Source organism: Manis javanica, chromosome 16 (assembly GCF_040802235.1).
Source record: "Manis javanica isolate MJ-LG chromosome 16, MJ_LKY, whole genome shotgun sequence".
Lineage (NCBI taxonomy): Eukaryota > Metazoa > Chordata > Mammalia > Pholidota > Manidae > Manis > Manis javanica.
In genome coordinates this window covers 43,307,198-43,333,278 of record NC_133171.1, presented here as the reverse complement: position 1 = coordinate 43,333,278, position 26,081 = coordinate 43,307,198, and the positions used below count along the sequence as shown (strand labels likewise).

Genomic DNA, 26,081 nt, shown 5'->3' with positions numbered 1-26,081 from the left:
GACTCCTACAGGCCTTGTTTCACAGGCAATGTTGGATCTTCCTTCCTCTGCTCTCCAATCTCTCTATAGAGAGTCTCAAGATGTGTTCAGGAAACACAGGCTCCCTTACTATACAAAGACCTCGGTCAGTGTCCTCATTTCCCTCAATTCTGGTAAGAGAGGCCCAGAATGTCACCCAGTCCCTAAGCCTACAAAGCCAGGGCTTACAGGGGGAAAGCAAGGGGCCTCCAACACCTTTTGAGCAGGTGATGTTTGTATCTGGGGTCTCAAAACAGACATAAAAATGCTTGAGGATAACCCTGTGTCTTTCTCCTCCATCATTGTGGCAGCTTTCCTGGCCATTTGTCAACCTTACTCCCTCAAGGAAGAAAGAACATTTTATTTGTAGTCAGAAGATGTGATTTATATGTTGACTCTACTACTAATTGATCAAGTGTCTGTAATCAAGTAACTTCTCTCTTGTCCTTTATTTCTTCATTTATGAAATGAGGTGATAGGATTCTAGATCACCTCTATCCCCCCCAGCTATACATTCTCATGCTTGCAACATTCTAATTAAATAGAACTGAACTATTCATTATCTTCACAGAAATAGAATTTATCTTACTTTAGCTCAGTTTTAAGGAGAAATCACAAGAAAACAGGTTCACATTAGCAACAGGGGACAGGGGAAAAATGAGTTTCAATACAATCTTTTATACCAACTACAGTTATATCTTTAGTGTTCTATCATCATATATTCAATAACCTAAAAAAGGCTCAGTTGTGTTTATTAGACTGGTGACTAAGGTGGGAAATCAATTTAGAAGCATTATAAGCATTTTAGAAGCATTAGCACCTAAAAGGTGCATTTTTTGTTGTAACTGAAGCAAGCTGGTTCTCAGGATTCTCTGCCCTCTCAACAGTTGTACTTAGTGTCATTATTTCCAAGTGTCCACAGCCCTCCTCCCTCCTGTCTTCTCTGTCCTTTCTCTGCCATGGGTAGCAATAGCCCCACCCTCCATTTTTTCAGTTAGAAAATCAATGACTGAAGGAAAGGAGGAAATCCAGAAAACTGGAAGATACCAAGGACATCTTTGAAGTGGCTGGGTACATGGGCTTTGGAGAAGGACATATATGGCTTCAAATACTGGCTCCACTACTTACAGGCTCAGGAGATTCAGGAAAGAATGAGATCAGTAGGGAAGCAGGTAGCTTAGAACTGTGAAAAGAGAATTGTGCAGGAGTCATCTAGGCCCATTCAGAGAAGAGGGATGGTTCGGCTGGGTTGAAAGGTCCTTCAAGGCCATCTTCCTCTGCTGTTGAGACAATGCAATCTGGCTTGCTGACTTCTGGTTCTTAAGATGATTTCTCAGATGTCTGGAGAAGAGCATTCCTGATGGGGATGAAAAGGGGGAGAGCATGTCAGCTCTGGAAGAGGGTCAGCTTCATTCTTACTTAATAGATTAGCCTCTGGTTTATACATCAGCCCCCTAGGTGTTTAGTTATCAAACACCTGTCTGTAAGAGAGTGACCTTTCACCTCTGGGTACATGTAGGCTAAATCTTTCTGCTGGAGCAGCCAGGCTGAGGACCAGAGTGTGGATTACCGGAAACATCATCAAGCTACAGCTTCCCTGGGAGCCAGCCAGCCTGCCCTGACGACACCCTCCCTCTCACCAGGCATCCGCTTAACTGTAACAGATCTCAGGTCATTTTGCAAATAAGTAAGTGCCATCACTGTACTTTGGGATATACTTCTTAGCCAGTACAAACAGTTTTTTTTTTCTTTTTCTTTCTCTCTTTTTTTCCCTTTTTTTTAACCAAATTTGGTAGTCTGGCTTATTGCTCCCTCCTGCCCTCTGTCAGTTGCAACATACACTAGTGGTTTGTTACAGGGCATATGGGTCCTTCAGGGTTGATGATTTGTCGCTTTGGTCTATGTGGCAAAAGAGGTGGATTCCAAGAAACACATGTTTAAGAAATTCAGGAAGGAGCAAGGAAGAGGATCTGATCATTCGCTAATTGGATTGTTAGGCCAAAAATGCCTTTTGGTGCTCACCAGAGTACTGTCGCCAACCTTAAGTAGCAGTGACCTCCCTTGAGGTCGTTGTGTGAATGACTATGATAAATGGTTGGTTTTGGAAGGTTAGGGATTTTTCTCTCTTTGCTTGTTCTTTTTTTCCACCCCCCTTGGTTGGTTGGGATCTTACTGAAAATCACAAACCAGAAAGAAAACAGCTGCCAAGATCAGTGGTGAACATTTCAAGAATCAGGTTACTGTGGTCTATGGCTGTCAGCTTAACTTGAAGAAAATTCAGGTTGCTTTGGTGTCCCCCAGGACATTTTCATTAAAATACCCACTTACCCTTGGTTTACCAATGAACAGGAGGTGGAAATGGGCAGTAGGGTCAAGCTAAATAATGTGACCAGATAAATACATACCCCCTCCGTAACTGTGTCTATATGGGGCTAACAGTGAGTCAAATGTCTTGGAACAAAAGCAAATCCTAAAGGCTAAGTACACGGTTTCAGGGGGAAATTGAGCAATTTCATAGGCAGCCTCTCTGTACCTTAAACAACTGAATCTGTGGCTGCTTGACATTAAGGCGTGGGGTCAGCATAATGACATTTGTGGAAGAGCAAGATGGACTGAGAGTGAAGTCGGCTGCCTTCACAAAGTGAAAAAGCCTGAGCCGAGAATAAAGAGCCATGATTTCTAAGTCTTGCTCCACTTCTTGCTAAACTGAGGAACCCCAGGCAAATCAATTTGTCTGTCTGGGCCTTCCTTGCCTCATAATCAGATGATTGGATCAATTCTTTGATGACATGCTTTCCTTCTGCATTTATCCAAACTCACCTCAAATATTCTTGCCACCACAGATACTTTCATCATTACCCTGGCATGAGTCAGATAAAGCAAATTTCACACTGTGATCAAACACATCGCATTTTCCACCATGGTATTTTACACAGCAGCAATATTATTAATTTCTGTTAAATTGAGGCACCAGGACACCCAAAAGGGAAAAAGCTAGAATCATAGAATATTAAAAAAAAATAATTTCTATTATAAATGGTGTCACAAATAATGACTGAAATTATATTGTGCAAAGAGGGGTCACTGTGTCAGCTTTGGATATTAACTTTGGATCATTTGTATTTAGTGCCTTTTCTTTTAAAATGCAATGACTTTTTAGTGTAGTTAGAACAATGTTGTCTTTAAGAACATTTTTTTTAATTCCTTAAATTCCACTTACACTACTAATTTGCTTAGATTTGCCTATGTACCCTCTGTGTGCATCAATTCTAAATTAGTGAGGTCTAAATTAATGAGATGTTACCCTGTATACTTTTGGAATGTGTTGAACAATTTGATGACTCTTGAATCATCCTAAACTAGAGCAATAAATCTGATATGATCTATAAGACTACATCTGAAGCAGAGATTCCTTTTTAGGATATATGGAGTTGAGTTTAAACCAAAATGAGATTTCCTGAGGTCTTGAATGCTAATATGTACCACATTAGCCTTGAGATGGGTAGGGTCCTTCATAACAAAATAGAATACCTGCCAAATCTTGTATCTTAAAGCAGTGATGTAGACTCCAGCCTTGTGATTAAATTCTTTGGATATTAAAATTTGGTTTGACCTAGATTAGAAGTGACTACATTTTTTTTTCCCTGTAAATTTCAGGGAACTTCCATACCGAGGCAGAGAGACTGCATCTAAATCTCTCTTTTAAAAACACTCATAAAAAGGCACTCAGTGCTAAAACTTTCCACCCAAGGAAATGAACAAAACAAGTTGGATTCAAACAGCAACAGCAAAAAAATAAAAAAGAAAGAAAGAAAATTCTGTAATTAGACCTCAACATGGAAATATGTTCTAAATAATTTAAGTAATTGTGGTCAAATAAAGAACAGAAATGGCAAAGCTGCTCCATTCTTTCAGGAGCGAGTTCTCGGTTTCTTTCCCTGTGCTCATCACCATCATAAATGAAAGGTGACTGCTGTTCCGGCTCGTTTATAAACAAGGAGGCCTGGAGGGGCAACAGAGTTGGCTTGTGTCAGGGATCTAATTAGCGGTGGAATGAGGACTAGAACTCAGTTCTTCCTGAGCTATCATTCCACATAGCAGTGCATTTAATAAGCACTTACTAGGTGTTTGTAGAATTGAATGAATTTGCCCTTTGAGATTTTATTGGGAACTGAATCAATCAAAAGTCATCCATTCTTTCTCATGTGTGTCTTTTCTCCAGCACCTTTTCCCAGTCTGATTTTCTGGATCCAAAAGATTAATGGAGAAGGGAGTTGAGTTGGGGTCACAGACTGAAGTTTTCCCTACACTGAAGTTTGGGCTCAGCGAGGACGGGGAGAGATTAAAAAAAGGTTACTCAAATGAAGTTATTATTAAACACTGAGTTTCTGAAGCCAATTCTTATGTTATGTTTTAATAGGTTTAGTAGCTAGGTCTTTGTTCTCACATTTTTGAGGAGTTAAAAGTTGTCCCTGTGTAATACAGAGGAGGCACATGCTAATTGTTGAATGAATGAATAAATACATGAAGGAAAGAGTGCTTTGTGTTTTATATACAAAATTTCTGTGAAGTTCTCCAGCTCTGAAAGTAGCTCTCATCCCAATTTCCCAGGTGGACACTAAGACTCAGAGAACATAATGGCTGGCCCAAGGTATTAAATAATTTCTTTGTAGACCTCATTCATACTTATTCTCCCCTGCTTCTAGAGAAAGAATTCCAGTCTTCCCATCAACTTCTTGGGTATTTTATGAATTTTTTTATTTGGGAAAAAAGAGGCCTCTGATACATGGCTGAAACCACAGATGGATAGGAAAAATCAAAATGGCTTTAGGTCCCCGGATGCTAAATACACTGAGCGAAGGAAGGTGCATGCTCATTCGGAAGCAGAGGAAGGTGAAATGGATGACAGCTCAAATGCATTGTGATTTGCAACTGCCTTACTTAATCCTGTTTCTGATTTCATAGTACACTATAGGCCAACAGAGCCCTACATTCAAAGAGACTTTGTGGTATTTCTATAAGGAGACTGGAATTGAGTTCCTGGGCTCCATATTCTGAAAAGCCCAGCATAACTCACTGGCATGGTCTTTTCCAATGAGAGGATAGCAACTTTGTTCATCCCCGAATGCCTAGCTTCAGTCTCAGGGAATGACGTCCCCTCTCATGGAGTATTATACTTCAGCTAGTAGAGGAGGTCAGGAGGAATGACCGGCATCACCCTTTCCTAATTCCTACTCCGTCTCAAAATGTGCTTCTTATGAGGTTAATGATTCATTTATTAGGTAAACAGACAATGTCAAGTTAAAACGGAACAAGTTCAGATGCAGAGTGGCACCGAGCACACAGCTGGGCTGAATCTCTCAGGCCGGGTGGGAGGTGAATGTGCCTCCAGGAGGATGACTCGAGTTAACTTCAGGGAAGGGCCTGAAATCTGTGCTGATCTCACGTCACTGCAGCCAGAACTATTCCAGCCTGCAGAGCAGAGAGGCTGAGAGGGAGACCGGGAAGGCATCTATCTGACTGCAGCACAAGTTCACTTTTTGAAATTGGAAATCATAGACTCTGGTGAAGATCTGGGACTCTGCATGTGTATTCTGTCTTTCTAAACACAAGGAAAATGACGCTCAGGGAGGCTTTGAGGCTTGGCCAAGGTCCCAGAATCAGCAGTATCTGAGCCAGGTCGTAGACCCAGGTTTCCTTGTTATCATGAACTGGAGGTGAAGGTTTCTACTCTGGCATCCCAGGGGAAAAAATTACCCATGAGAGGAGGAAATGTATTTGCCTCATTCACCAAAGTGCTGGGCATGTAGCATATGCTCAAGAAATATTGAAAGAATGAAAGAAAGAAATTGAGATCTGAATGTTGATCAGGTCTAAAGATAGTCCCATAACTACATATTATACAGAGCCCTGAGCTGGTTCCTAGGACACAGGTTGAAAATTCTGTTCTGGGCCTGGACTATGCATACATCACAGAGAACCTGGAATCAAAACCTTGTGTTGATCAGATGTAAAGGTTGGCCCCTTTTCTGTAGCTTATGCTATTACAAGGATAAGTGAGTCCATAGCAGGCTGTACAGATAGTTGTTACTAGGGTGGTAATGATGGTGATGAGGAGGTGAGGATGAAGTGGTAATAAACTTTGTGCTGTTTCTCACAGATGCCTTCAGTCTTACCCTAACTGGTTCCATGATTTGCATGGAATGTGTGCTATAGCCTAGAGTTGCGTGCTATTGTCTGGATTTACCATACAGTTTCAACCTTCACACGTTTGTCTTTACTCCTAAAATCCTTCCAACTCTTCAATTTCCAGCTTGTCTCTAAAACCAGTGGGGCTGTCTCCCCTTCCTCTGAAGTTGGAAAGTGTTTCTTTTTGTTTTTGTATGCTTGAGAAGACCCTGAGGTACCACTTATGATCTTAGGGGTTATCTTTCACATCAAATAATAAACTCTGAGCTTAGGAACAATTTCTTATCCATCTTTTTATCCTCTGTTGTGTTTTCCACTGGTAGCGGTTCATGTTTTCTTATTGAAGAGCTAATGGAGTAAATGGTGGATTTGACAAGAAGCTCCAGCTTTCACAGACCGAGGAGACTGCCAGCATATTGTGTTAACAGTGAGGGTTCCAGCCGTTGATCCTGCATTTGATTCTGGCAGGAGAAGACAGTCACTCTGCATGCTAAGGAATGTAGAAGGATCTGCATCCCCGAGGGTAGCACCAGTGAGGGAAAGAAGATGATGCAAGGTATTCGAAGCACCCGTATTCCTAGCTGGTCTGCCCCAGTCCTTGGCTCTAAGTGTCTTCCTCAGCTGGAGTCTTGAACTCACTGGCTTAAAGACTGCAAAGACCAATGCCCTCCCAACAAGGTGCTCTTTCTATTCACTGTCAACTGCTTGACCAGCCATTGTAACAGCTCTAAGTGTGTTTACATGAGACACATTTGCAGAAGCTCTGATATCTTAATGGAGGATTAGGGAATGACATGAACGTGGAGGCAGGTATGTACAGACATGTTTAGGCTCAGAGAGTAGCCTAGTCTGGCCAGAGCTTCACCCTGGAGGAACAGAAATTTGAAATGGAAGAGTAGGGTCACATTAGAGATGACTTAGAAGCCAGGTCTGAGGCTTTGAATTCTAGCAAAAGGAGGTCAGGGCATGATGGGAGGAGGGTGTAGACTAGCAATGGCAAGCAAGTTTGAGTTCTAGGAGTTAACCTCTCTGCATTATTTATTAAGTGGGGATATGGTACTTTCCCTTTAAAATCATGATGATTAAATGATATAGTGTATGTAAAATTACTCTTTGTGAAATGAATGGTAAATGAGTTTGGCAAATTATTGGCCCTATCTTCAAAAAGGGTAAGAAGGGAGATTCTACTAACTGCTAAATAATCAACATGATGGGCTTCTTAGAGGAAATTCAAGATCAAGCTATTGAGTACTGGGCTTGTGGGCATGAAATAAAGAAGTTGTAATGTTGTAATTGCCAGGAGCCAGTGCGTGCTCCCTGAGAACTCTTCATGTGAGCACATATCATTCCCTTTGTTGTGAGGGTTGCCTGACTCATCCAGAAAATGCAATAGAAGTAGAGTGTCTGGATTGCAGTGAGACAACTTGCAAGATTCTTCTTCCTAACAGGCTGATGAACCAGATATGAACTGTAAGCAGGACAATGCATTTGGCTCATTTTAAAACATACCCTCTAAATGGTGGAATCCATCAGAATGATGTCAATCTGCTTCCACTTGTTTCCAAGTGGCGTGCTCTCATCTAGTTCAACATTTTAGGAAAAGAATTTAGAAGAATATGTAGGTATGCTTATCAAATAAGCAAATGGCAAAGAGCCTGGAGAAAAAATAAATGTTAAGTAACAGCACCAGGATTTGAAAACCTCTATTACTTAGAAATTGCTACAGTATTTAGGTTTTGACAATAAACACAGTTTATTTCACGATGAGTTTTCAGAATGCTATTATCCTTGCATCCAAATCACAAACACACTCTTCTCTCTCTTGGCTTCCTTGATGTCTATGAATATTCTGCTCCCCTGGCATTGAACCAGCACCATAGGAATGGAACAAAGACAGAGCCCTCCTTCTAAAAGACCAGGCTGTAAAATTAGCAAAGGAATAAAAAACAGCTGGTGAAATATGATAGCTGTTATTCCGAACCCATGAACCTGAAAAGATAGTTTATTTTAGAAGACAAACAAAATCTGCCTTCTGTTTGATCTGGGACAGCATCCACCGTCAGAAGCCTTCCATTCGCATTTAGTAACTCTGGAGCTTTGGGACAAGCAGTATGGGCTCTGTAAACAAAGAACAGAAAGGATCGGTTTCCATCTTAATTTGACAGTAAATATACTAATTTGACTCTGCAGCTGTTTATCGATACCCAGGGAAAAAAAGGTTGCAATTCAATAGACAGAACAGTAGCCAGTGTGTTGAACCAAAATTGCTCTTAAGATGGCAGGAGCCAGGCTGTCTTGAATCTCTTGATGTTAGAAGAACACAATGTCATTTGCCACGCAATGTGGTTTTCATTCCGCAGCTGGGTGGCAATGGGAGCCTAGAGTTTTTAGCCTACAGAGAGGGCTCTCTGGAGTAGCTTCATCTTGACTTGTCTTAGTAATTACCAATGGATTACCTGTCAATCACTTAATATTTTACAGAAAACAAGTCTGGTTCACAACAAAATCCTTTATTCACTTACTCACTCATTTTATTATTAAGTGCCAAATGCTGAGTTGTATTGGAGATAAAAAGATGATTATTATCCATGCCTGATTGACTTTCACTTTCTAGCTATCGAGAAATTTGCAAACCAATACTGATGGCACAGGAAGATACACACAATAGTAGAAACAACCTTGGTTAATCAAAGAATCAGATTAGTTGAGTGAGTTAGTTAGTTGAGATTCTAGTTAGTTGAGTTCTGTGTATATTACCCATGAATTGGTTATATAGAACTAGGCTACATAGTATCATAGATGGGATTGGAAAGCTATCACCTACCTCGTTCATTTATTTATTTATTCATTCATTCATTCATTTTATTTTGGGAGATTCTGACAAAGACTAATATGCCAGACACCGTGGTAAGAGCTCTTTTGACGCATTATCTCAGCCCATCCTCGAAACCACAGTCTAAGGTAGTCACTCTTGTCACCATCCATTTGGCCAATAAAGATGCTGTGGTGTAGAGGTTGGATTTTTTTTTACCTGTGGCCATGCAACTACTTGGTGGAGAAGCCAGGGACAGAATTCCAGTTCAGTGGACTCCAGATTTCATGCTTTTTATACAAATGCTTCCATTTAAGGTGCCTAGAGTTTGTGAATCCCGTGGCTCATCAAGGACCTCATTTGTAATGGCCATATATTTTTTAAAAAGCATAGGTTTTCCATGAATGCAACATTTATTCTACTAATTTATTACAATTTACATCTCAAAACAGTTCATGAAATATTAAACTGCCATCTTTACACCTAAAGGGTCTTCTGATTAGAATAAACAGGATATTGTGTTTCAGTTCTTTAAAACATATTTGTTGAGCAATTACTATGTGCCAGGAATGAACATGGGTTTTGTCATTCCTGAGAGTCACAAGTCTGATCAAGACATTGTCCCTGTGACATCATCTTTGTTCTTTACCCAGAACAGTTGCCTGCCTTCCCAATACAAAATTCAAAACAACACAGCCACACACCATTTTAAATAATTTTGGAAAACATTTACCACTTGCCATCAATTCAGAGAGAATAATCAGAATGAACAGCTACTAGAAGAAAAAAAAATCCTGCCATATGTTCAACTTAGTAAGAATGTGAAGTTTTACTATTTATATTTTAATTTATCTTCCCTTCAGATGCAATTGAATCTCCGTCATTAGGTCATATCTGGCCTGGCCAAACAAAGTATTCTGTTCAGAAAATGGAATGCTTCGTACAGCCAGCACCTCTCCATGTCATTTAACAAAAAATAGAAGCAATGGCTTTGTGACATCCAGATTATTTCATGTAGCTAAACCAGCCTGTGTTCTGATGCACAGTAGATATAAACTTTGGAAATCTGGATGCCAAAGAGATTACCTATAAATACGGTGAAGTGAGAATTTGCTCCTTTACTGTGTTACTTCTTAGGCCACTCATCTTAGTGAACACTTCTTAGGTTCACTCATGGTTGAACATAAAAAAAAAATCGGGAAGGCGTAGTTCTGAATCTCATGAAAGGGCAATAAGCCGAAGCTCAGCTGGGCTCAGTGTTGTGCCAGTTCTGTTCCGCATCCTGATCTATGCCTTGTCTCCTGAGCACTGCCATGCCCTGGGTCTTTTCTGTGTCATTCTTTCTGGTTTTCCAACTTACACGGAGAGTTTGGAGCACTCAGTCCAAACAACAGCTCCATATATACAGAAGGTGGCGCTGTACTGTGATACATTGCCTGACATATGTTGGGTTGCTCAGAGTGGCAAGCTGCTTGGTACCCTGACTCCACTACTGAAAGCAAATAACACATTTATTATTTCACATGGCAATTGCAGAATGAGGGCATCTTAGGATCAGTTAATTAAGTGACTCGGTGACATTATCAAAGACCCAGATGCTTTCCATCTCTCTGCTTTGCCATCTTCAGAGGGCTGGTCAAGCGTTTCCCCTTATGGCAGGAAGCTGTCTGCAGCAGTGAGCCAGTATCCCATCCAGATGTGGCCATGTCCTGGGGGAGAAGATACCATTTCTTCCTTATGAGTCTTTTTAAAATCAAGGAAACCCATTTCTTGGTTTCACTGGATATGGCTGGTAATTGTAGGTCTGCTTTTGTTATATAGCTGGATTCCTATTATGTCAATGTGTGCATGCAATTTAATTAGTAGTTTAAAACCTATACATGCTTATGTTACTCTACAAGAAGATATGTCAAAGAAATAATCAATCTTCCCATGTTTTCTTCCATCTGCTACTTCTATAGCTTTTCTTCTTCCTTTCTAATTACAATCCTTTAGTAGAATTCGTGCCTCATATCGAAATTACCGAGTATCATAATTCTTCCAAGTGGTAAAGATTCCTCAAGACAAATGCTGGGCATAGAAGCCACAGGGCATAAATCTGCAAAGAAGTAAAAAGCTAACCTTTTCAAACAATATGGCTTCTCTCTCACTTACCAACTTTACATTTCCCTGTATGGCCCCAGAAGATGACTGGTTAGCCAGAGACAGGTAAGATTCCTCAAGGGGGGAACAACCTAAGACAGGCACAGTCGCAGGGGGGCCGTCAGGTGAGAAATTGGGGATCAACAGAGGTGAGGCTTAGAACCTCACCCCCCCTGTTTTGAGAGAAATCTTCTGCATCCGTGGATGTTTTGTTGCCCTTGTTTAGCTTGGATTAATACTTAGTCTATAGGCACACACCTGACCATCTACATTTGCCCTCTTACAGCACTAAATTATGTTTTCTACCTTTATCTTGCATCTACCTACCACTTCAGCATTTTATTGAAAATAATAATAATAATAATAATAAGGGAGAAATGTGGGATTCACATATAAATCAAGTATAAAAATCAAACGAATAATCATATTTGACCTGATTGTTTATAGTTGATGATGCGTGATCAAAACCGAAGTTTCTGTGATGACTGCCCTTGCACTGTTCACCATTTAAGAACTTATTTACTATGTAAGAACTTGTTCACCATGTAAAAACTTGTTAATTATGCTTCAGAAGACTATAGAGTGTTGAGAATTAGGCTTGGGGTTGATTAATGACTGTGCCTTGAGTCCCCTATATAGAATTTTATTGTTGTTAACAACCATTTGATCAATAAATATGAGAGATGCCCTCTCAAAAACAATAATAAATAAATAAATAAATTCTTTTTAAGATGAAAAAAAAAATCAAGGAAACCCAACCTCCCAGGGGACCTCACCCCACAGCTCAGTGGTCAGAACTGCATTACCTGCCCTGACTTTCACCAGTAAACTGCAGGGGGAATGGAGCCACCTTCATGAGCTTAGACCAGAGCACATTCCCTGAGGTGCATGACCATGTGGAAGAAGTGATACCTGAACAAAGCTGGGGTTCCATTATCAGGAGGTTGAGGTGAGTGGCTATTAGGTAGGCAACCAACGGTGCCTGGCCTGTCTGACCTTCAAACCGTCTTGTGTAGAAAGCTAGTTGGGCATTACAACCCCCCAATAAGCAGAAGAGAAACTGAACATTTTAGTTCTTTGCTCAAGGCCACCTGGAATTAAATGGCAAAGTGAAGATTTCAAACGGAACCTGCAGTCCAAGTGCACTGTTGTCTGCGTTCCTCGTCTCCTTGGTTTAAGCATGCTCAGCAGCTTTACATCCCTTGGGGCCTTACTATTATCTTTCCCAGTGCCTGAACTCAGCTAAGATTTGTCTTCTGACAATGATGGATGTGTAGCCAACACTCAGCAGTGAAATATGCCAGGCACCGGGCTAAACACTTTGCACAGTTAGTCCCACAAAATCTCAAATCACACTCTAGTGTGGGGAGCTAGGGGTCAATCCTAAGCAATCGATTCTAACATCACGTTCTTAGCCATTACACTACTAGGAACTGTCCAGTCTGTTGCCAGGGCTGCAGTGGGTTGGTGTGAGGTCACTTTACCATTGCACAAACTGATGAGGGTTTTTGATGAAATTGATTTAGCAGAGTATATAATGTGCCCTTGGAGACCGCTGTCACCTGGGATATGGAAGAATAGCCCTAGTCTCTAATTCAGTTCCTCCCAGTTATAGGCTCTGAGACCTGGGGGAAAAATCCCACTGAGCCTCAGTTTTATCTGCAACATGGAGATAAGAATAATTGCTATTTCACTTCTTTGTTATAATCAAGATTAAGGGGAAAAACTGTGCAGAAATACCTTGTAAACTGCAGAACATTCTAATGGTTATTAGTTTGTAATGAATATTATTATTGATATCATCGGCTTTTTGCTTTCAGCTGTTAGGGTGTTCCATGCATGTGACTCATCTGAAAGACCCCCAAATCCAAACATAAATGAGGAAGCCTGTTTAGCTGTGTTTACATCGTGCATGTTTGGGTATGGCTGTCCTTCTGGGTCATGCCCATTAACATGTGGAATCTGAAGGTTTAGGGGGCCACCAGGGTCTCTTCCAACTGTAAAAGCCTGCAGGTCCACACCGCACAGCTCCAGGTCGGCTGACTGGCTGCACTCTGGCCTGTATCTGCTGCAGCTTGTGCCCTAGACCAGAGTTTATCTACGTTATGACTTAGTGTGCATTCCCTGATTTTCTTAGTGCCATCTTAGGACGATCTTATCCTTCTCTGCCACCTGGACAGAAACCGAAGATGGAGTGGGACATTAGACAGCTTAGAGGGCAAGAGGTGAGGCATGTGGGAAAACAGCAGGAGAGGTGAGGAAAACATCCTGGGAGGAGGGGAGGCAAGAGCAGAGTGACGCTCGTACAGAGAATAGCAGGACCCGGGGCAGGACTGAGCTGATGACGGTGCTCAGGCATCGGCAAGACAGCCGCTACCATTGCAGTTTCTCGTTTCTTCAACCCCTGCCTGTCTCAGAAGAGCACAACCCAGAGGACAGCCATACTCTTTGAAGGGCTATCGTGTATTATGGGTATCTAAGAAGGGATTTTCCAGAGTGCTCTGGTCATAAAATATTTCTGCAGAGCATCTGATGAAACCAGTTTTCCACAGGATACTGATTAAATTCCAACAATTATTTTGTATTTGGGGAAACTGAGGCTCACAGAAGTCAGTTGAGTTTCTCAAGGGGTCAAGTTAGTTGGAGCACAAGGGAGGTTCCCAGTTCACCAAGCTCTACAGAAGGTGGCTCCCAATCTGAGATTCCTGGGCATTCCCTGGAGGGCTTGTTGAAACAGAGATTTCTGGGTTCAACCCCCCTGAGTTTCTGATTCAGTAGGTCTAGTGAGGGGCCCGGGAATTTTTGCATTTCTAATGTGATTCATGATGATGGCCTGGGGCTCACACTTTGAGAAGCGCTGCCTCATATTACCTGACTCTCCTGCTGGGGTGCTATGGCAGAAAGCTGATGTATCAGGTTTCTGATCCGAGGAGAAGTGTGACTTCCTAGTTGTAGAAGCAGCTTTGGCCTAGTAAGCAGTTGCCCTCACAATGTGACTTAACAAGCCCTGGGAGACCAGTGGGCCTTCCGTGAAGGCTCTCATCATTCCTGAAATTCTTTGCTTCCTTTTGCCACCCTACCTGAAACCCTACCTATTAGAGGTTCATTGTGGGGTTTTTCTGTTTGTTTTTGTCTGAAGTTGCTCTTTTACAGTGTTAATGCTCTGGGAAGGGATGAGGAAGATTGTCAGTCACTCACACATGAGTAAGATTTAGTTAGATCCATTTCCCCCTGGAACTTAGCTGAGAACACTCTCACAAGAGAAGGAGATTTTTTTATTGGGTTAGAGAAACCGCAGGAGGAAGACCCATTTTTGGAGGATGCAGTGGAACTCTAAAATGCATTGCTGGCTGCCTGGGAGTGAGTATACCCAGCAGATGGCATGCCACTTTGGGTTGCTGTGAGCAGTATTATTCTAAATATCCCCAGGTTCTGAACCAGGGGGGGTTAGGGTGGGGAGGAGCAGGCAGGGTTTCCTTGTGTGTCACAAAGGTTTGTCTTCATTCAAATACGGGAATCTAAGATGGTGGTACAGACACGAATGACTCCCAGGACCCCTGCTGATCAAGAGAGCTCCCTCCCGTGATAAAACGCCAGGTTGGGCGAAGGGGTCTGAGTGCTGGACTGCTGTGCCCTGCTGTGCCCTGTGCTTGTGGGAACATCTGCCTGCTTCTCTGCTGAATTCTATTTACTGAAAAGCCTTGGGCTTATTCTCTTGGACTGTAGCAAAGACCCTCAGCCTCTGTCTCTAGGTCCCTTGCTCTCTCTGTCCCATCTCTTTCTCTCTTTTTCTACTGGTCACCCTCTCTATCTCTTTGTTCTAGTCTCAGTTTCTCTCTCTCTGTGGAGGGGGATGTGGACACACTTCTCTGGACCGCTTTAAGTTGCCGGCACCTGGACTACAACTTTGCCCATTTTCAGGGGCACCATTTGCACGGGATCCCACCAAAATGTCACCCTCTCAAAGCCACGATACTTTGCTGGCTGTGGCCTGTGCCTTCTGTAGTCCCTGATCCTGAACTAGTCAGGAAGAATGAAGATGGGGTGAGAATAGCAGTAGGATGAGGAAGAGCAGGGACCCCTTTGAACGGGCCCAGCACCAGGGAAGATTGCAGTCCCCTTCAACTGCTCCTCTGCTGCTCCAGGGAAACAGGCAGCTGCTCTTAGGGGTGAACCCTAACGAGTAGACAGAAATTTCAGACACCTGGAATGCCCTTTGGGGAAATTCTCTAGGTCAGAAGTTAGGGGCTGCCCATAGCTTTCAGAGTACCTGTCTCACACTGTATGTAGGACATGATCTCTGGAGGGAAGTTAATATCTGCTACCCCAGTCACTAAGCCTTCTGGATACCTTAAAGGAGAGTCTTAAAGCCATATTCTCTCTGCATTCCTGTCTTTTTGTTCCTAAGAAACAGGCTGTGCATAGTAAGGACCAACAGCCACGGGAAGTGTGGAAATCATTTACTACAAGTCTCCCAGAGGAATGCAAAATTTCGGATCAAAGTTAGAACGGACCCGTCAGGCAGTATTTATCCTCCCTTTTCTTAGTTCTGATGACTGACATTGTTCTGTTTTTATTACTGGCCCTTGGAAGTAATTGTTTTAGAAAAATATTGTCTAGACCTGAAATTGAGTGAATATGACATTAATTACAGAGGCTTTCCTCCGAGTGTCTCTTTGCCAGCTGTGTTCTCTGTGCACGAGCCACGGGGGGCCCTAGAGAGCCACGCATGGTGAGGTGCAGGCCTGCAGTGGGCCAGGTCTGGACTGTGCCTGCAACCCAGGGACCTCCCTCTCACCTAGCAATGTGGGCACCATTTTCCCTGTTTGATGGATAAGGAAACCGAGGCTCAGCAAAGCTAAATATTATGTTCAGAAACAGATAGGCACAAAAAGTGAGGTCAGGATCTGATCTAGGTCATCTAAGCTCTGAAATTTATGTCATTCCATCCCATCCAGGACATTTAGCAAGGTAATTTGGAAAAGACATGCTCCATGTAATAATGGATGCACTTAAATAACAATTTGTTTGCAACAATTTTTAAGGAAGTGTTTTTTCAACTGTAAATCCTACTCCATTCCTGGGCCACATCAGTGCAGTAGGTTATGATGACAGCATTAAAAGAGAAAAGAAAATTTCTGTTTTAATATTATATGCAGATGTTCAAGAATGTAAGTAGGCCAGATTTTGTGGGACTAAAACTTATGTGATTTGGGAGGCCCTATTGACGAAAAAGGATTTAGAATAAAAATAGAATTGTAACATATAGCTGATTTTAAAAACTGACCACAGACATCACAAAATCTAGAAAACAGCATGTTTTTATTAACGAATGGTTTGACACTCCATAACACCGGTATCCATACATTTGTTGGCTCTTTGATCATGTCTTTATATAACTGCAATATTACGTAATTTTTGGCAGAAAGAAACAGACAATTTGACCTTTTCTTTACCATGGTTAATTGAAAAAGATTTTTATTATTGATAAAAAAGAATTTTTCAGCATCACAGCTTGTGATTCATAATGTCATTCAACATTTTAAGACTGTTGTCAGATTTGGGAAAAATCTGTTAAGTTTCTTTCATACACGAACTCCTTATAAGGCTGGGTAGAATTTTCCATAGACTAGCTTCTGGTTTCACACATTTCAAACTTTTTGTGCCTTCCCCCGACCACAGTCTTAGTGGTGGGTGCCGTAGGACACGTTCATGTGGTGCTAGGACAGTATGGCTGCATGTCTGTGTCATGACGCCAGTGGGCCAGTGCCCTGGGCAGTAGGACTATCCCTGTACATAATTCCTAGTGTGGGAGGACTGCCAATAAATTAACCATAAAGAGAAGTGGTTATGGGCTTCTCTCTGTCCATCTCTGCATGTGTTCCACTAAACCCAAACTAGATGCAGCACCAGCTACCCAACTCAACTTCTGTTTAACTGGATCCACAACATCCCCACATCCCTTCTAGCACACAGAGGGCGAGGTGGAGGCCTGTGGCAGGCCAGGTCCTGTGCTGCGCTGGTTCCCCGGGGGCCTCTCTCTGACTCAGCGAAGTCGGTACCCAACACTTAGAGAAGACTGATGGAAGGAAACCTCTAATGGAAAGAGACAGTGGTGTCTATCTCTTATTTCTTAAAATATACAAACCTATAACCAGAGGAACACATCGCAAGGGCCCCTCCCAAGGTCTTGGGCAAGGGAGTGACCCGGAAGCTTAAATTTCACTAGTGTCATGGAAAGTCCCTTTCTCGAGTATGTGTGTACTGGAAGTTAAGGTAATATTGCTGATGGAAATAGGTTTTGCCCGCCTTAGGTGTGCTGAGGTTATAGAGGGATTCAGACCTGGAGCTTTGGAGTTTAAACATGCTCATCTTGGTGCTCCGTGGTCGGTGCTCTTTCTAGTACCGGTGTCAGCAGATCTTTCTGTAAAGGACCAGACTGTAAATATTTTAGCCCTTTGTGGGCCAGGTGGACTCCATTTGCCTTTGTAGGGCAAAAGCAGCCTTGGGCAATATGTCAACACATAGCACGGCTACATTCCAGGACACTGTATTTAGGAAAATGGGTAGTTGGTTGGCTTCTGTTCGAATGGACCTCCTTTCAGTTGGAAGTTTCCTGTGTGGAGGACAGGGATGCCCTCAAGGTGGGAGTGTGTCTTCCACAGCTGCTATGTGAGGCCATCATTACGGGCTGTCATCACCTTTTGGTGACTTGGGGCAGGAAGGACTTGAAAGAAGAGAGATGGCTTGCCAGATGGACAAGATTGAGGAATTCTTAAGTACACAGACTTTATTTGCTGCTGCTTCTTCCCATTTTTTAAGTCAATCAGACTCTAGCATATAAGAGCAGCCACATGGGTCACCTCACTGGATGTAACTGAAATGCTTGGGCAGTCGAATTTGTTTTGTCTAAAAGTTTCTGAGAACTTCAGTAAACCTTTTGATACTGACCCTTGTCAATCAGACCCACCACCATTGGTCCATGTCTATTTCTACAACATATGTGTTAACGTCACCAACTTCTTAATTTTCCTCGGTTGGAATAGTAGAATGATTAAGGTAAGGTTTCTGTATTTACCTTCTTGAAGAGAGGCCTTACAGGAAAAACACAGAACTATTCCTTTTTTGCTTTGGAACCTTCAAACTATTTCACCAAATCACTATGATTATTGTATACTTCAGAGTTAAAATTAGGAATAAATTTTAGTATTACTTTCCCTCTCTCTCTTCTCTCCCCTCTCATTTTAACTGAGTTATGAGAAAGGACTTGATTAAATAAAGTGGAAGGCATCATGTTGTAATTTAAAGCATTTTGGAGTTCAGTTTTCCTCATATAGACATGCTCCTTATTATATTATATTTCCACTCCCCCAATTAGATGTTTAACATGAGTAACAGATGCCTGTGTTATGTCTAATGTATACTGATGGGATCATGCCCATTATTAGTCCACGGTACTTGCTAATGTTCACATAAATAAGACAAAAATACTGTATTTAACCCTTCGGGTATGAGCAATTCCATTTTCCAGAACTACCAAGAAAAATAAATGACATTATATTATACTTCATTTATGGCAAAAAAAGAAAAAGCCTATCTTGGCTAATGGTGAGCTCATTAGAGACAGTGAGTGATTATAATTTTTACAATTGCCAAGTATTTTATTTTTGTTTTCTATAATCACTTCCCTGGAATTTATTTGAGGGGATTTTACATTTTTTCTATGAATCTTACAGGACCTATCAGAAAGGATGGGTCCGAATTTGCCTTTCTAATAAGTGATAACTTTGAAACAGTCTGACCCTTGATACCCTATCCAAAGAATTTCCCCCCATGGCAGGTGAGTTGGGTGCCATGTTGGTTCTCCAACAGCACAGGGGGAGTGAGGCTTCTGAGTCAGTCTGAATTAAGTTAGTTTAGCATCTTGTCTTTGCCATTCTGATGGTGTGAACCTGGGCAGTAATTTAATCTCTAGAAACCTTATCATGTATGATTTATACAGGAACACTACTTTAGTTCCTGTAAACAGTGGTAATTGACTTTGGGTATACATTCAAATTACCTATACAACTCTTGATGCCCTGATAGACCCTATATCATTAAAATCTAATAAATAGTTGAAAATCAGACTGCTGACCTCTAAGGTCATCTAACTGTCCCCACACCAAATGTGGGCACAAGTGAGCCAAAATTCTTAGCTAACAACTCAGCAGTGCTGAATTTTCCTGTGAAAATTTGGTAAGAGGGAGGGAGAGAGGGGTCTTGTAACAATAGATTATATTTTCACAGCTCTTTCATATCATGTTTTATAGAGCTCTTCATATATATTACAATTTTATTCTCTTGGCAACTCTGAAAGTTTTTTCAGCTCCAAAAAGATTACACCTCTTGCAAAAGTTCACACAGTTTTTAAGTGGCCGAACCAAGACTCACTCCTAAATTTTCCAGTTCCAACGCATTCCCCATCTCCACACTTCCTATTAAACCACTGCAGAGGATGCTTCATCCTCTGTCCTGTCAAGTGTGCCTCCTTCAAGCAGATTGGCCAAGGGAGAAGGAGAGGGGCTCCCCAAACATCGGGGAGAAAGTTACCTGCCTTCCCCCGACTCCTGCTCCTGGGAGGCCAGGGCTGATTTTGCAGACAGCTGGAAGAGGGGACTCAGTAACTCAGGGGCATCTCATCTGTAGTCCGAGGCTCTAGGGGGGTAAGTGGGTGTTGGGGCTGGGAGGCGGCTTTTCAGAGTAGAACAATTTCCCCCCAAGTTGGAGAACTAACAGGGGATGGCCAATTTTTAATTGTACTGAATGAGCTCACAGAATGCACAAGCAAAATCAAACCAAACCAACAAAAACCTGGTCATCTGCTACCAAGATCGTCTCAAAGAAGACATTTAACACCACTTCCAAAAAAAGGCAGAGCATACTCTCAGGAAAAAGGACAGCTCTTTCATGGAATAAATCTACCTCTGTGAACAATTTCCTCTCTCCTTGCCTGCCTCTCTCCCCTTCATCCCTCCCTCCTTCCTTTTCTCTCTTTCACTCTTTAGCTTTTTCTTGTCATCTCAGAGCTGTGCAGTCCATGAGCAGGTCTTTGAGATCCAGAACCAAAGCTGGCCGTTCTCCCTGGGAACACATGCGTCTTTGTTTTCCTAAAGGCCCCTAGGTAAGAGTGAACTAAACCAGTTGTGTATTTCTTGGAGTCTCCGAGATATGTATGTTTCCAGGAAACATGAAGAATTAAAAATACGAGTGCACCATGATCTATGGAAGCACGCAACTGAGCAGTCAGGCCACCAACGTATAGAAATGTGCCCACTGAAAACATAAGGGACCCACCCGTCCTCTTCCCAAAGGAGGAGGAAACAGCTCAACTGCCATATAAAACATGAAGTCTGAGAACTGTCCATGCACATGACAGCCCTGGAGCCTCCTTGGGGAAAAGTCTGGGTGGGTCCCATCAGGAGAGGGTGGAGGCTGTGTTGCTTGGAGAGCAAGGCTGAGTTGGATGCTCTCCTTTGCAGTGGGGGGGTTCGGTTTCCCTTGGATGGTATTTAATGCTCATGCAATCGCAGTTGAGCACGAATCACTTCATTTCCTTTATGTTGCCCCCCCACCCTCCTACCCACACCCTTCTACACACACTTAAAACTCCCCCCAAAGTTCCCAGAATTTCCCCACCAAGCCCAGTTCTTTGGCAGTCAGGACTGTCTCTTGGGCTGGTTCTGCTGTGCCTTTAGTGGAGTGGGAGACAGCGAAGGGACACAGATTCATGGATTCATTCAGTCTTTTGTGAAAGTTGTTTTGCATTCTATAGACTCACTAAAAGCACTGTCCAGGGACCAGCGTAGTCAGCACTTATAAGAAGTACTGCTCTCCAGGATGACCGGATCAGAATCAACATTGTAACAGGATCTCCAGGTGATTCTTATGTGCATTGAAGTCTGAGAAATGTCACTGTACAGCACTCTGGGTATTGAAAAGCCTTGGACACTGGCATCTGCCCATAGCTGAAATGTAGCTGAACATTATCAAAAAATTGAAATTGCAATTCCTATACAACAACAGAGTGAACATGAGTCAGGGATTTATTGAATGTAATCAAGAAAACTGCAAGATGTTAAAACTAGTTTAAAAGAGAAGAAAAGAGACTGCGGTATACATAGTCAATAAAAGAAAGATTGTTGAGAAAAGATAGAAACTTTAAATACTTTAAAAACTTTAAAGTCCCATGGGGCAATAAAACCATAACTTTTGAAGTTATCTTTTCTACTAGGCAGAAATTGCTTACATCTGTACCAAAAACAATTATTTGCAATCTATCAATCTCCTATAAATTAACAGTTAACTTTACAAAGTCTGGGCACTTAGTCAGTATTAAATAATAAGTCAAAAAGGCTATATCCCCAGGACAGAATCAGATGACTACTAGGAAATCTTGTGAGACAATACTCAAGTCTGATTGAAATTGAACTCTATAATCTTTTGTACTGCTTTGAAATTTTGGATAATCTTTCTTAACATGGAGTATGACCAGAGGGGCACTACTAGCTACCCCTGTGACATAGCATCTTCTCCTCCAGCCACCCCAGAACACACTTTCACTAGGTTTCAGTTCCTCTCATTGGAGATACTTTGGGATCAGAAAATAAGACTGAGGTGCTGCTTCGGGAAAACAACCATGGAGATGCATGGGATTTACCTGGGTCATAAATGAGAGGAATGAGACGTGTGTATTTCTCTTCCTTTAGCATGTTGACGTGGAGTTCTTTAACTAAGATGATTGACTACGATCTTAGTGCCAGACAGAGCTCAGGCAATAAGATGCAAGATGGGCAAATAACAATGAGAAGGTGAATTCAAGAAAGAACAAGTTTGCGGAAACCAGGATATGGGCAGAAAGCACAATGAGCAGGTCTCTGCCATACCTCCCACCCCCTGCCCCACCCCAGCACTGGGATCAGCAGGTAACTTGAGTCTATGGTTCAAAGAGGGCAAAAAGTGAGAGACACACAGAATTCATTCTTATGCCTTTTATTCAGATTTTATTAATCAACTGCTTTGTTCTAGGCATTGAGCTACTAAGAGGAATACAAAACAATCTCTGACTCAGGGAAGACTTTGTCAAGGCATTTTAACTTGGGTTTCATGAAGAAGCTTCAGGGGGTCCCTGAAATGACCAGCATAATGTTGTGTTTCTGTTCATTTTTCTGGGGAGAGAGTCCATGACTTTTGTCAGAGTCCCAAAATGTTTGTGTTCCCAGACAGTTAGATTTAGTGGAAACAAAATTTTAAGAAGAGGGCTCAAACTCCAAGTTATTCACACCAGAGAACAAATTTATTGACTAATATAGAATATTAGTAGTGTCCGTTTAGAACATCCCCTTATGGAGACTCCAACAGGCATCCCGGTGTTGAACTGCCCCACAGAACGGTGGTGAGTTGCCCCATCTGCCTTCACAGTTTACTGCTCCTTCTGTCTGAAAAGGTCCCCTTCCTTTTTCACTGCTTCTCCAGGGCCCAGCTCCTCCCTGGAGCCTGCCGAGAATTCCACAGCCAACAGGAGACTCTTATTCTTCAGAACTCCTGTGGCCCTTGCTTGTCTCACTTTATTAATGGTTCATGTCTTTTTTTTTCTGTGCATTGTAAGCATTTTTAGAGCAGGGAATGGCTAGAAAAGGGTGTTATTCCTTGGTGTCCCAGCAGCAATTGGTTCAATGAGATGCAATATTGTCACTGAATGGTATTGTGATTTTATTTCAATGTTTTATTTTTTGGCTCTTAGACTCCCTGTTTAGGAAAGGGGGCCTCTTCCTGGGATCCTACGGACAGGATTAGAAAAGAGAGAAAGATACAAACCAAGGGAATGAAGTGGTAATGACCAGAAATCCTACATGGTGATTATAGCTTCCATCTTAACTCCATTTCTAACTTGAACCATTTCCTTTGCAAATTGCTTGGCATGGAAACATTTCAAGGCTGCTCGAGGGAAGTGGAAATGAAGGTAGTTTGAAGAAAAACGGAGTTTGAAGAGGCAGAAAATATATCAAGGGATACAAAGTACGGATTCCAGAGAAAGGTAAGAAGCTGGGCAAATAAACAAAGACAAGGAGAAACTTCTCCAGGCAACATGGGCTTCATCGTCACGCATGCATTGCCCACAGCTATGTTTGCACAAATATGTCAGGGGTATCAAGAATGTTATAATGATACTCCATCACCCATGGTTCTCATTTTAACCACTGTAATAAGCAAAACATACAGAGCACATTGCTGGCTTTAAAGACTGTAATTTTCTTTGAGGAGAAATATTGCAAAAAGGGAAAAAAGAGAGAGAGAGAAGAAAACATGATATTTTGTTCTGTTCCTAAAAAAAGCATTTTTCCCCTTTCTTTGCTGCTCTTTCCTTTCATTAAACTGTCCTTAAGTGCTTTTAGAGAAAACTAAGTAGGCCACAATTCTGGGCTGCTGACTAAATAATTATAAGTCTAGGAGGCTGCTGGGATGGCCAGAGAGAGGCCCAGGCCCCTTTCCTGAAATCCAGAGACCCATGGGGATCGTGCCAGTTGTGGCTGGACTCCTCACGTTGAAATGATTTCTCATTTTGAAGGAAAATCAGGGGCATTCTTATCCTTATTAGTCCTCTGAGAACTTGGGCCACTGCCAGATTTTATTGGAAAATTGCAACAAAAGAAATTAGAGATAGTGATTTCTGCAAGGGTCTTATATTCGAAGGGTGACACTTGAGGCATATCAAAACCAGATTATTTCCAGATCTGCTCTGCTCTATGAACTAAAATTTATTCTTTGCTTTTTAAATATTCACATTTCCTTCAATTGAGATTCATATTGTTAACTGTTGTTAGTTTCTGTGTGAGTGTGTGTGTAAAAAGTTGTTAAAAGATTACCCTGGGGAAAGTTAGAGAGATGGGTGGGTATGCTGCTACCAAGGCGCTCCATTCAAGTAGACAAACATCTTGTCTGCTGGGCCCGGGAGATGGCTGGGCATATGGGACTGACATGAGAGAAAAGACATAGCAGGAGTCAGGACATATTACTCACTGGAGGATAGCTCAGAGATTTACATACTCAAGTAGAAGGCAGTCATTGCAAGAGGCCTAAGAAATGTATTAAGTGTTTCAGTCTCTCTGTGGTGTCAATTTCTGAGCTTCCTAGGGGCGGCCCAGCTTGGGGAAGGAACCCAGCATCGTGTCTCTGTTTTGTTCCTTGTCTACTGTGACCTAGGAAAATTACCTAACCTTTCTTGGTTTCTGGATCTTCAAGTTGCTTTTTATTCTAAGGCTTGGAGATTCCTCATTTTCTAGTCACTTTTCTGCAAATCTGATATATTTGTTCTAGGTTGTAAGTACAGCTACCAAATAGCAGTGGGAGCAGTTGCTGCAATCCTCTGTCCATACCAGCGTCCCCACCCGCCCCTTCCAGTATTCACGCATCCTAGCATACCACCCCAACAATTCTTAATGTGGCCCCTCATGTTCCAGAACAATAACTATTGGGGCAGGCGGGTGGCAAATGTTAGAAGTGTGAAGGAAAGCAAATCATAGTATCACATAAACTCACACAGTAAATTGTGACACCTGTTGTATAGGTCTTGGTTCTCCGACTATGCAAAGATCACAAATCTTAAAATCAGAAGAGAAACTAAAACATAACAGAAAATCATGAGCACAATCTCCAGAAAAGGCCAACCACCAAGTTAGACTGTGTCTCTCCTGCAGCTCCTATGCATTTTCCTGACTCAGCAGCTCTGTAAGATGGTGTCTGTCCCAGCAGAGACATCTGGTTCTACCAGATAGAGAAACACCTTCTTGCCTCATTTGGTCCTGAGTTTTGTGTTGTGATTAGTGAGTCTTGAGGTTTCTAAGCTCTGTTCAAGTTTCAGATTGTTCTTTCCAGAGCTCTTGTGGTTAGATGTTCACTCTAGATGAAGTTCTCAGAAGCTCTCAAGGCCAGGGGAGCAGCTTCCACTATGCTGGATCCACAGCATGAGCTGAATTTTAAGAGCCCTTGAACACCAAGGAGCATGGCCTCCAGCATGGGAGGCTGGTCGAGGTGGGCCAAAGACACTGGTTTGGGCACTCTTTATTTGCATAGGGTTTCCATGAATTGTAATAAAATTGATGGACAAGTATAAGCAAAGTTAAAAAATGATGGGATGCAGGATAGACACCTTGTGTGTTAATAAAGAAATATTGGTGCTTAAAACAGAACAAGAATTAAGTAGCTCAGAGCAAACATTCTCTCCTCTCTTCCTCCAACCGTGATCTCTGGAGAGCAAAATGCAGTTGACTGTGCTCGGGAACCTCACTTAGAGACCTGTCCCTGCTATCTCTCTGGCCCAGAGTAAGCTTCGCATCCTGTCCCCAGCCTGGCCTTGGGAGGAAAGCATCATGCCTTCTTTCAAATAGATGGTTTGTTCATCTCTACATCCCAGTTACAGTTCAGGGGGCCTGTTAAAATCCCCCAAAGGAGCGGACCCTTCAGGGTTGTTATCAAATACCATTTCTAAGGCCTCTCTGTCCCTCTCTTCCTGCTCTTGGCCCCTGTCTTCCTGCTCTTTCCAAGATGAAATTTTCACTGTAGGATCCCACTTTATAAATGTCAGGTTGGCTTCTCTTTGTTCTCTCACAGAGAGCTCCATGCAAGGAGAATTGGGGCCATATTTTATCCTGCTTGGCAGGGTTCCCATGTGAGCTGTGGAATGATTCTCCCCATGTATTACAAGGAGGGCGTGGAGTTATCTTGCTTGCGGTCACAATCAGTTGCACGGGAGCAAAGAGCGCACATGCTTTGCACAGAGAAAGCATTCAATAAATACTTGGTGGCATAAAATCAATTAAAGAACCTCCTTGTATTATTCCTTTGCCTTAACAATGTTTGGAGGTGGGGGATGTTGCCTAAA

At 42.2% G+C, this 26,081-nt stretch overlaps 1 protein-coding gene across 3 annotated transcripts in view; it reads right to left on the bottom strand.

The window, feature by feature from the left end:
- Positions 1 to 753: 753 nt before the first annotated feature.
- LOC108409032 (chloride intracellular channel protein 5) overlaps positions 754 to 26,081 on the bottom strand; it is a 144,291-nt gene continuing 118,963 nt past the window's right edge. Inside the window, exons 6-7 of one of the 3 annotated variants that reach the window (XM_073224789.1) lie at positions 7,717 to 7,787; positions 754 to 1,375 (exon numbers count right to left, since the gene is read on the bottom strand). In XM_073224789.1, the coding sequence (XP_073080890.1) occupies positions 7,737 to 7,787 (51 nt within the window). In that variant the 3' untranslated portion in view covers positions 754 to 1,375; positions 7,717 to 7,736. Of the gene's footprint in view, positions 1,376 to 7,716; positions 7,788 to 8,039; positions 8,326 to 26,081 lie in introns of those variants that run through there. The other 2 variants (XM_017679360.3, XM_037016414.2) reach the window with 2 other exon arrangements.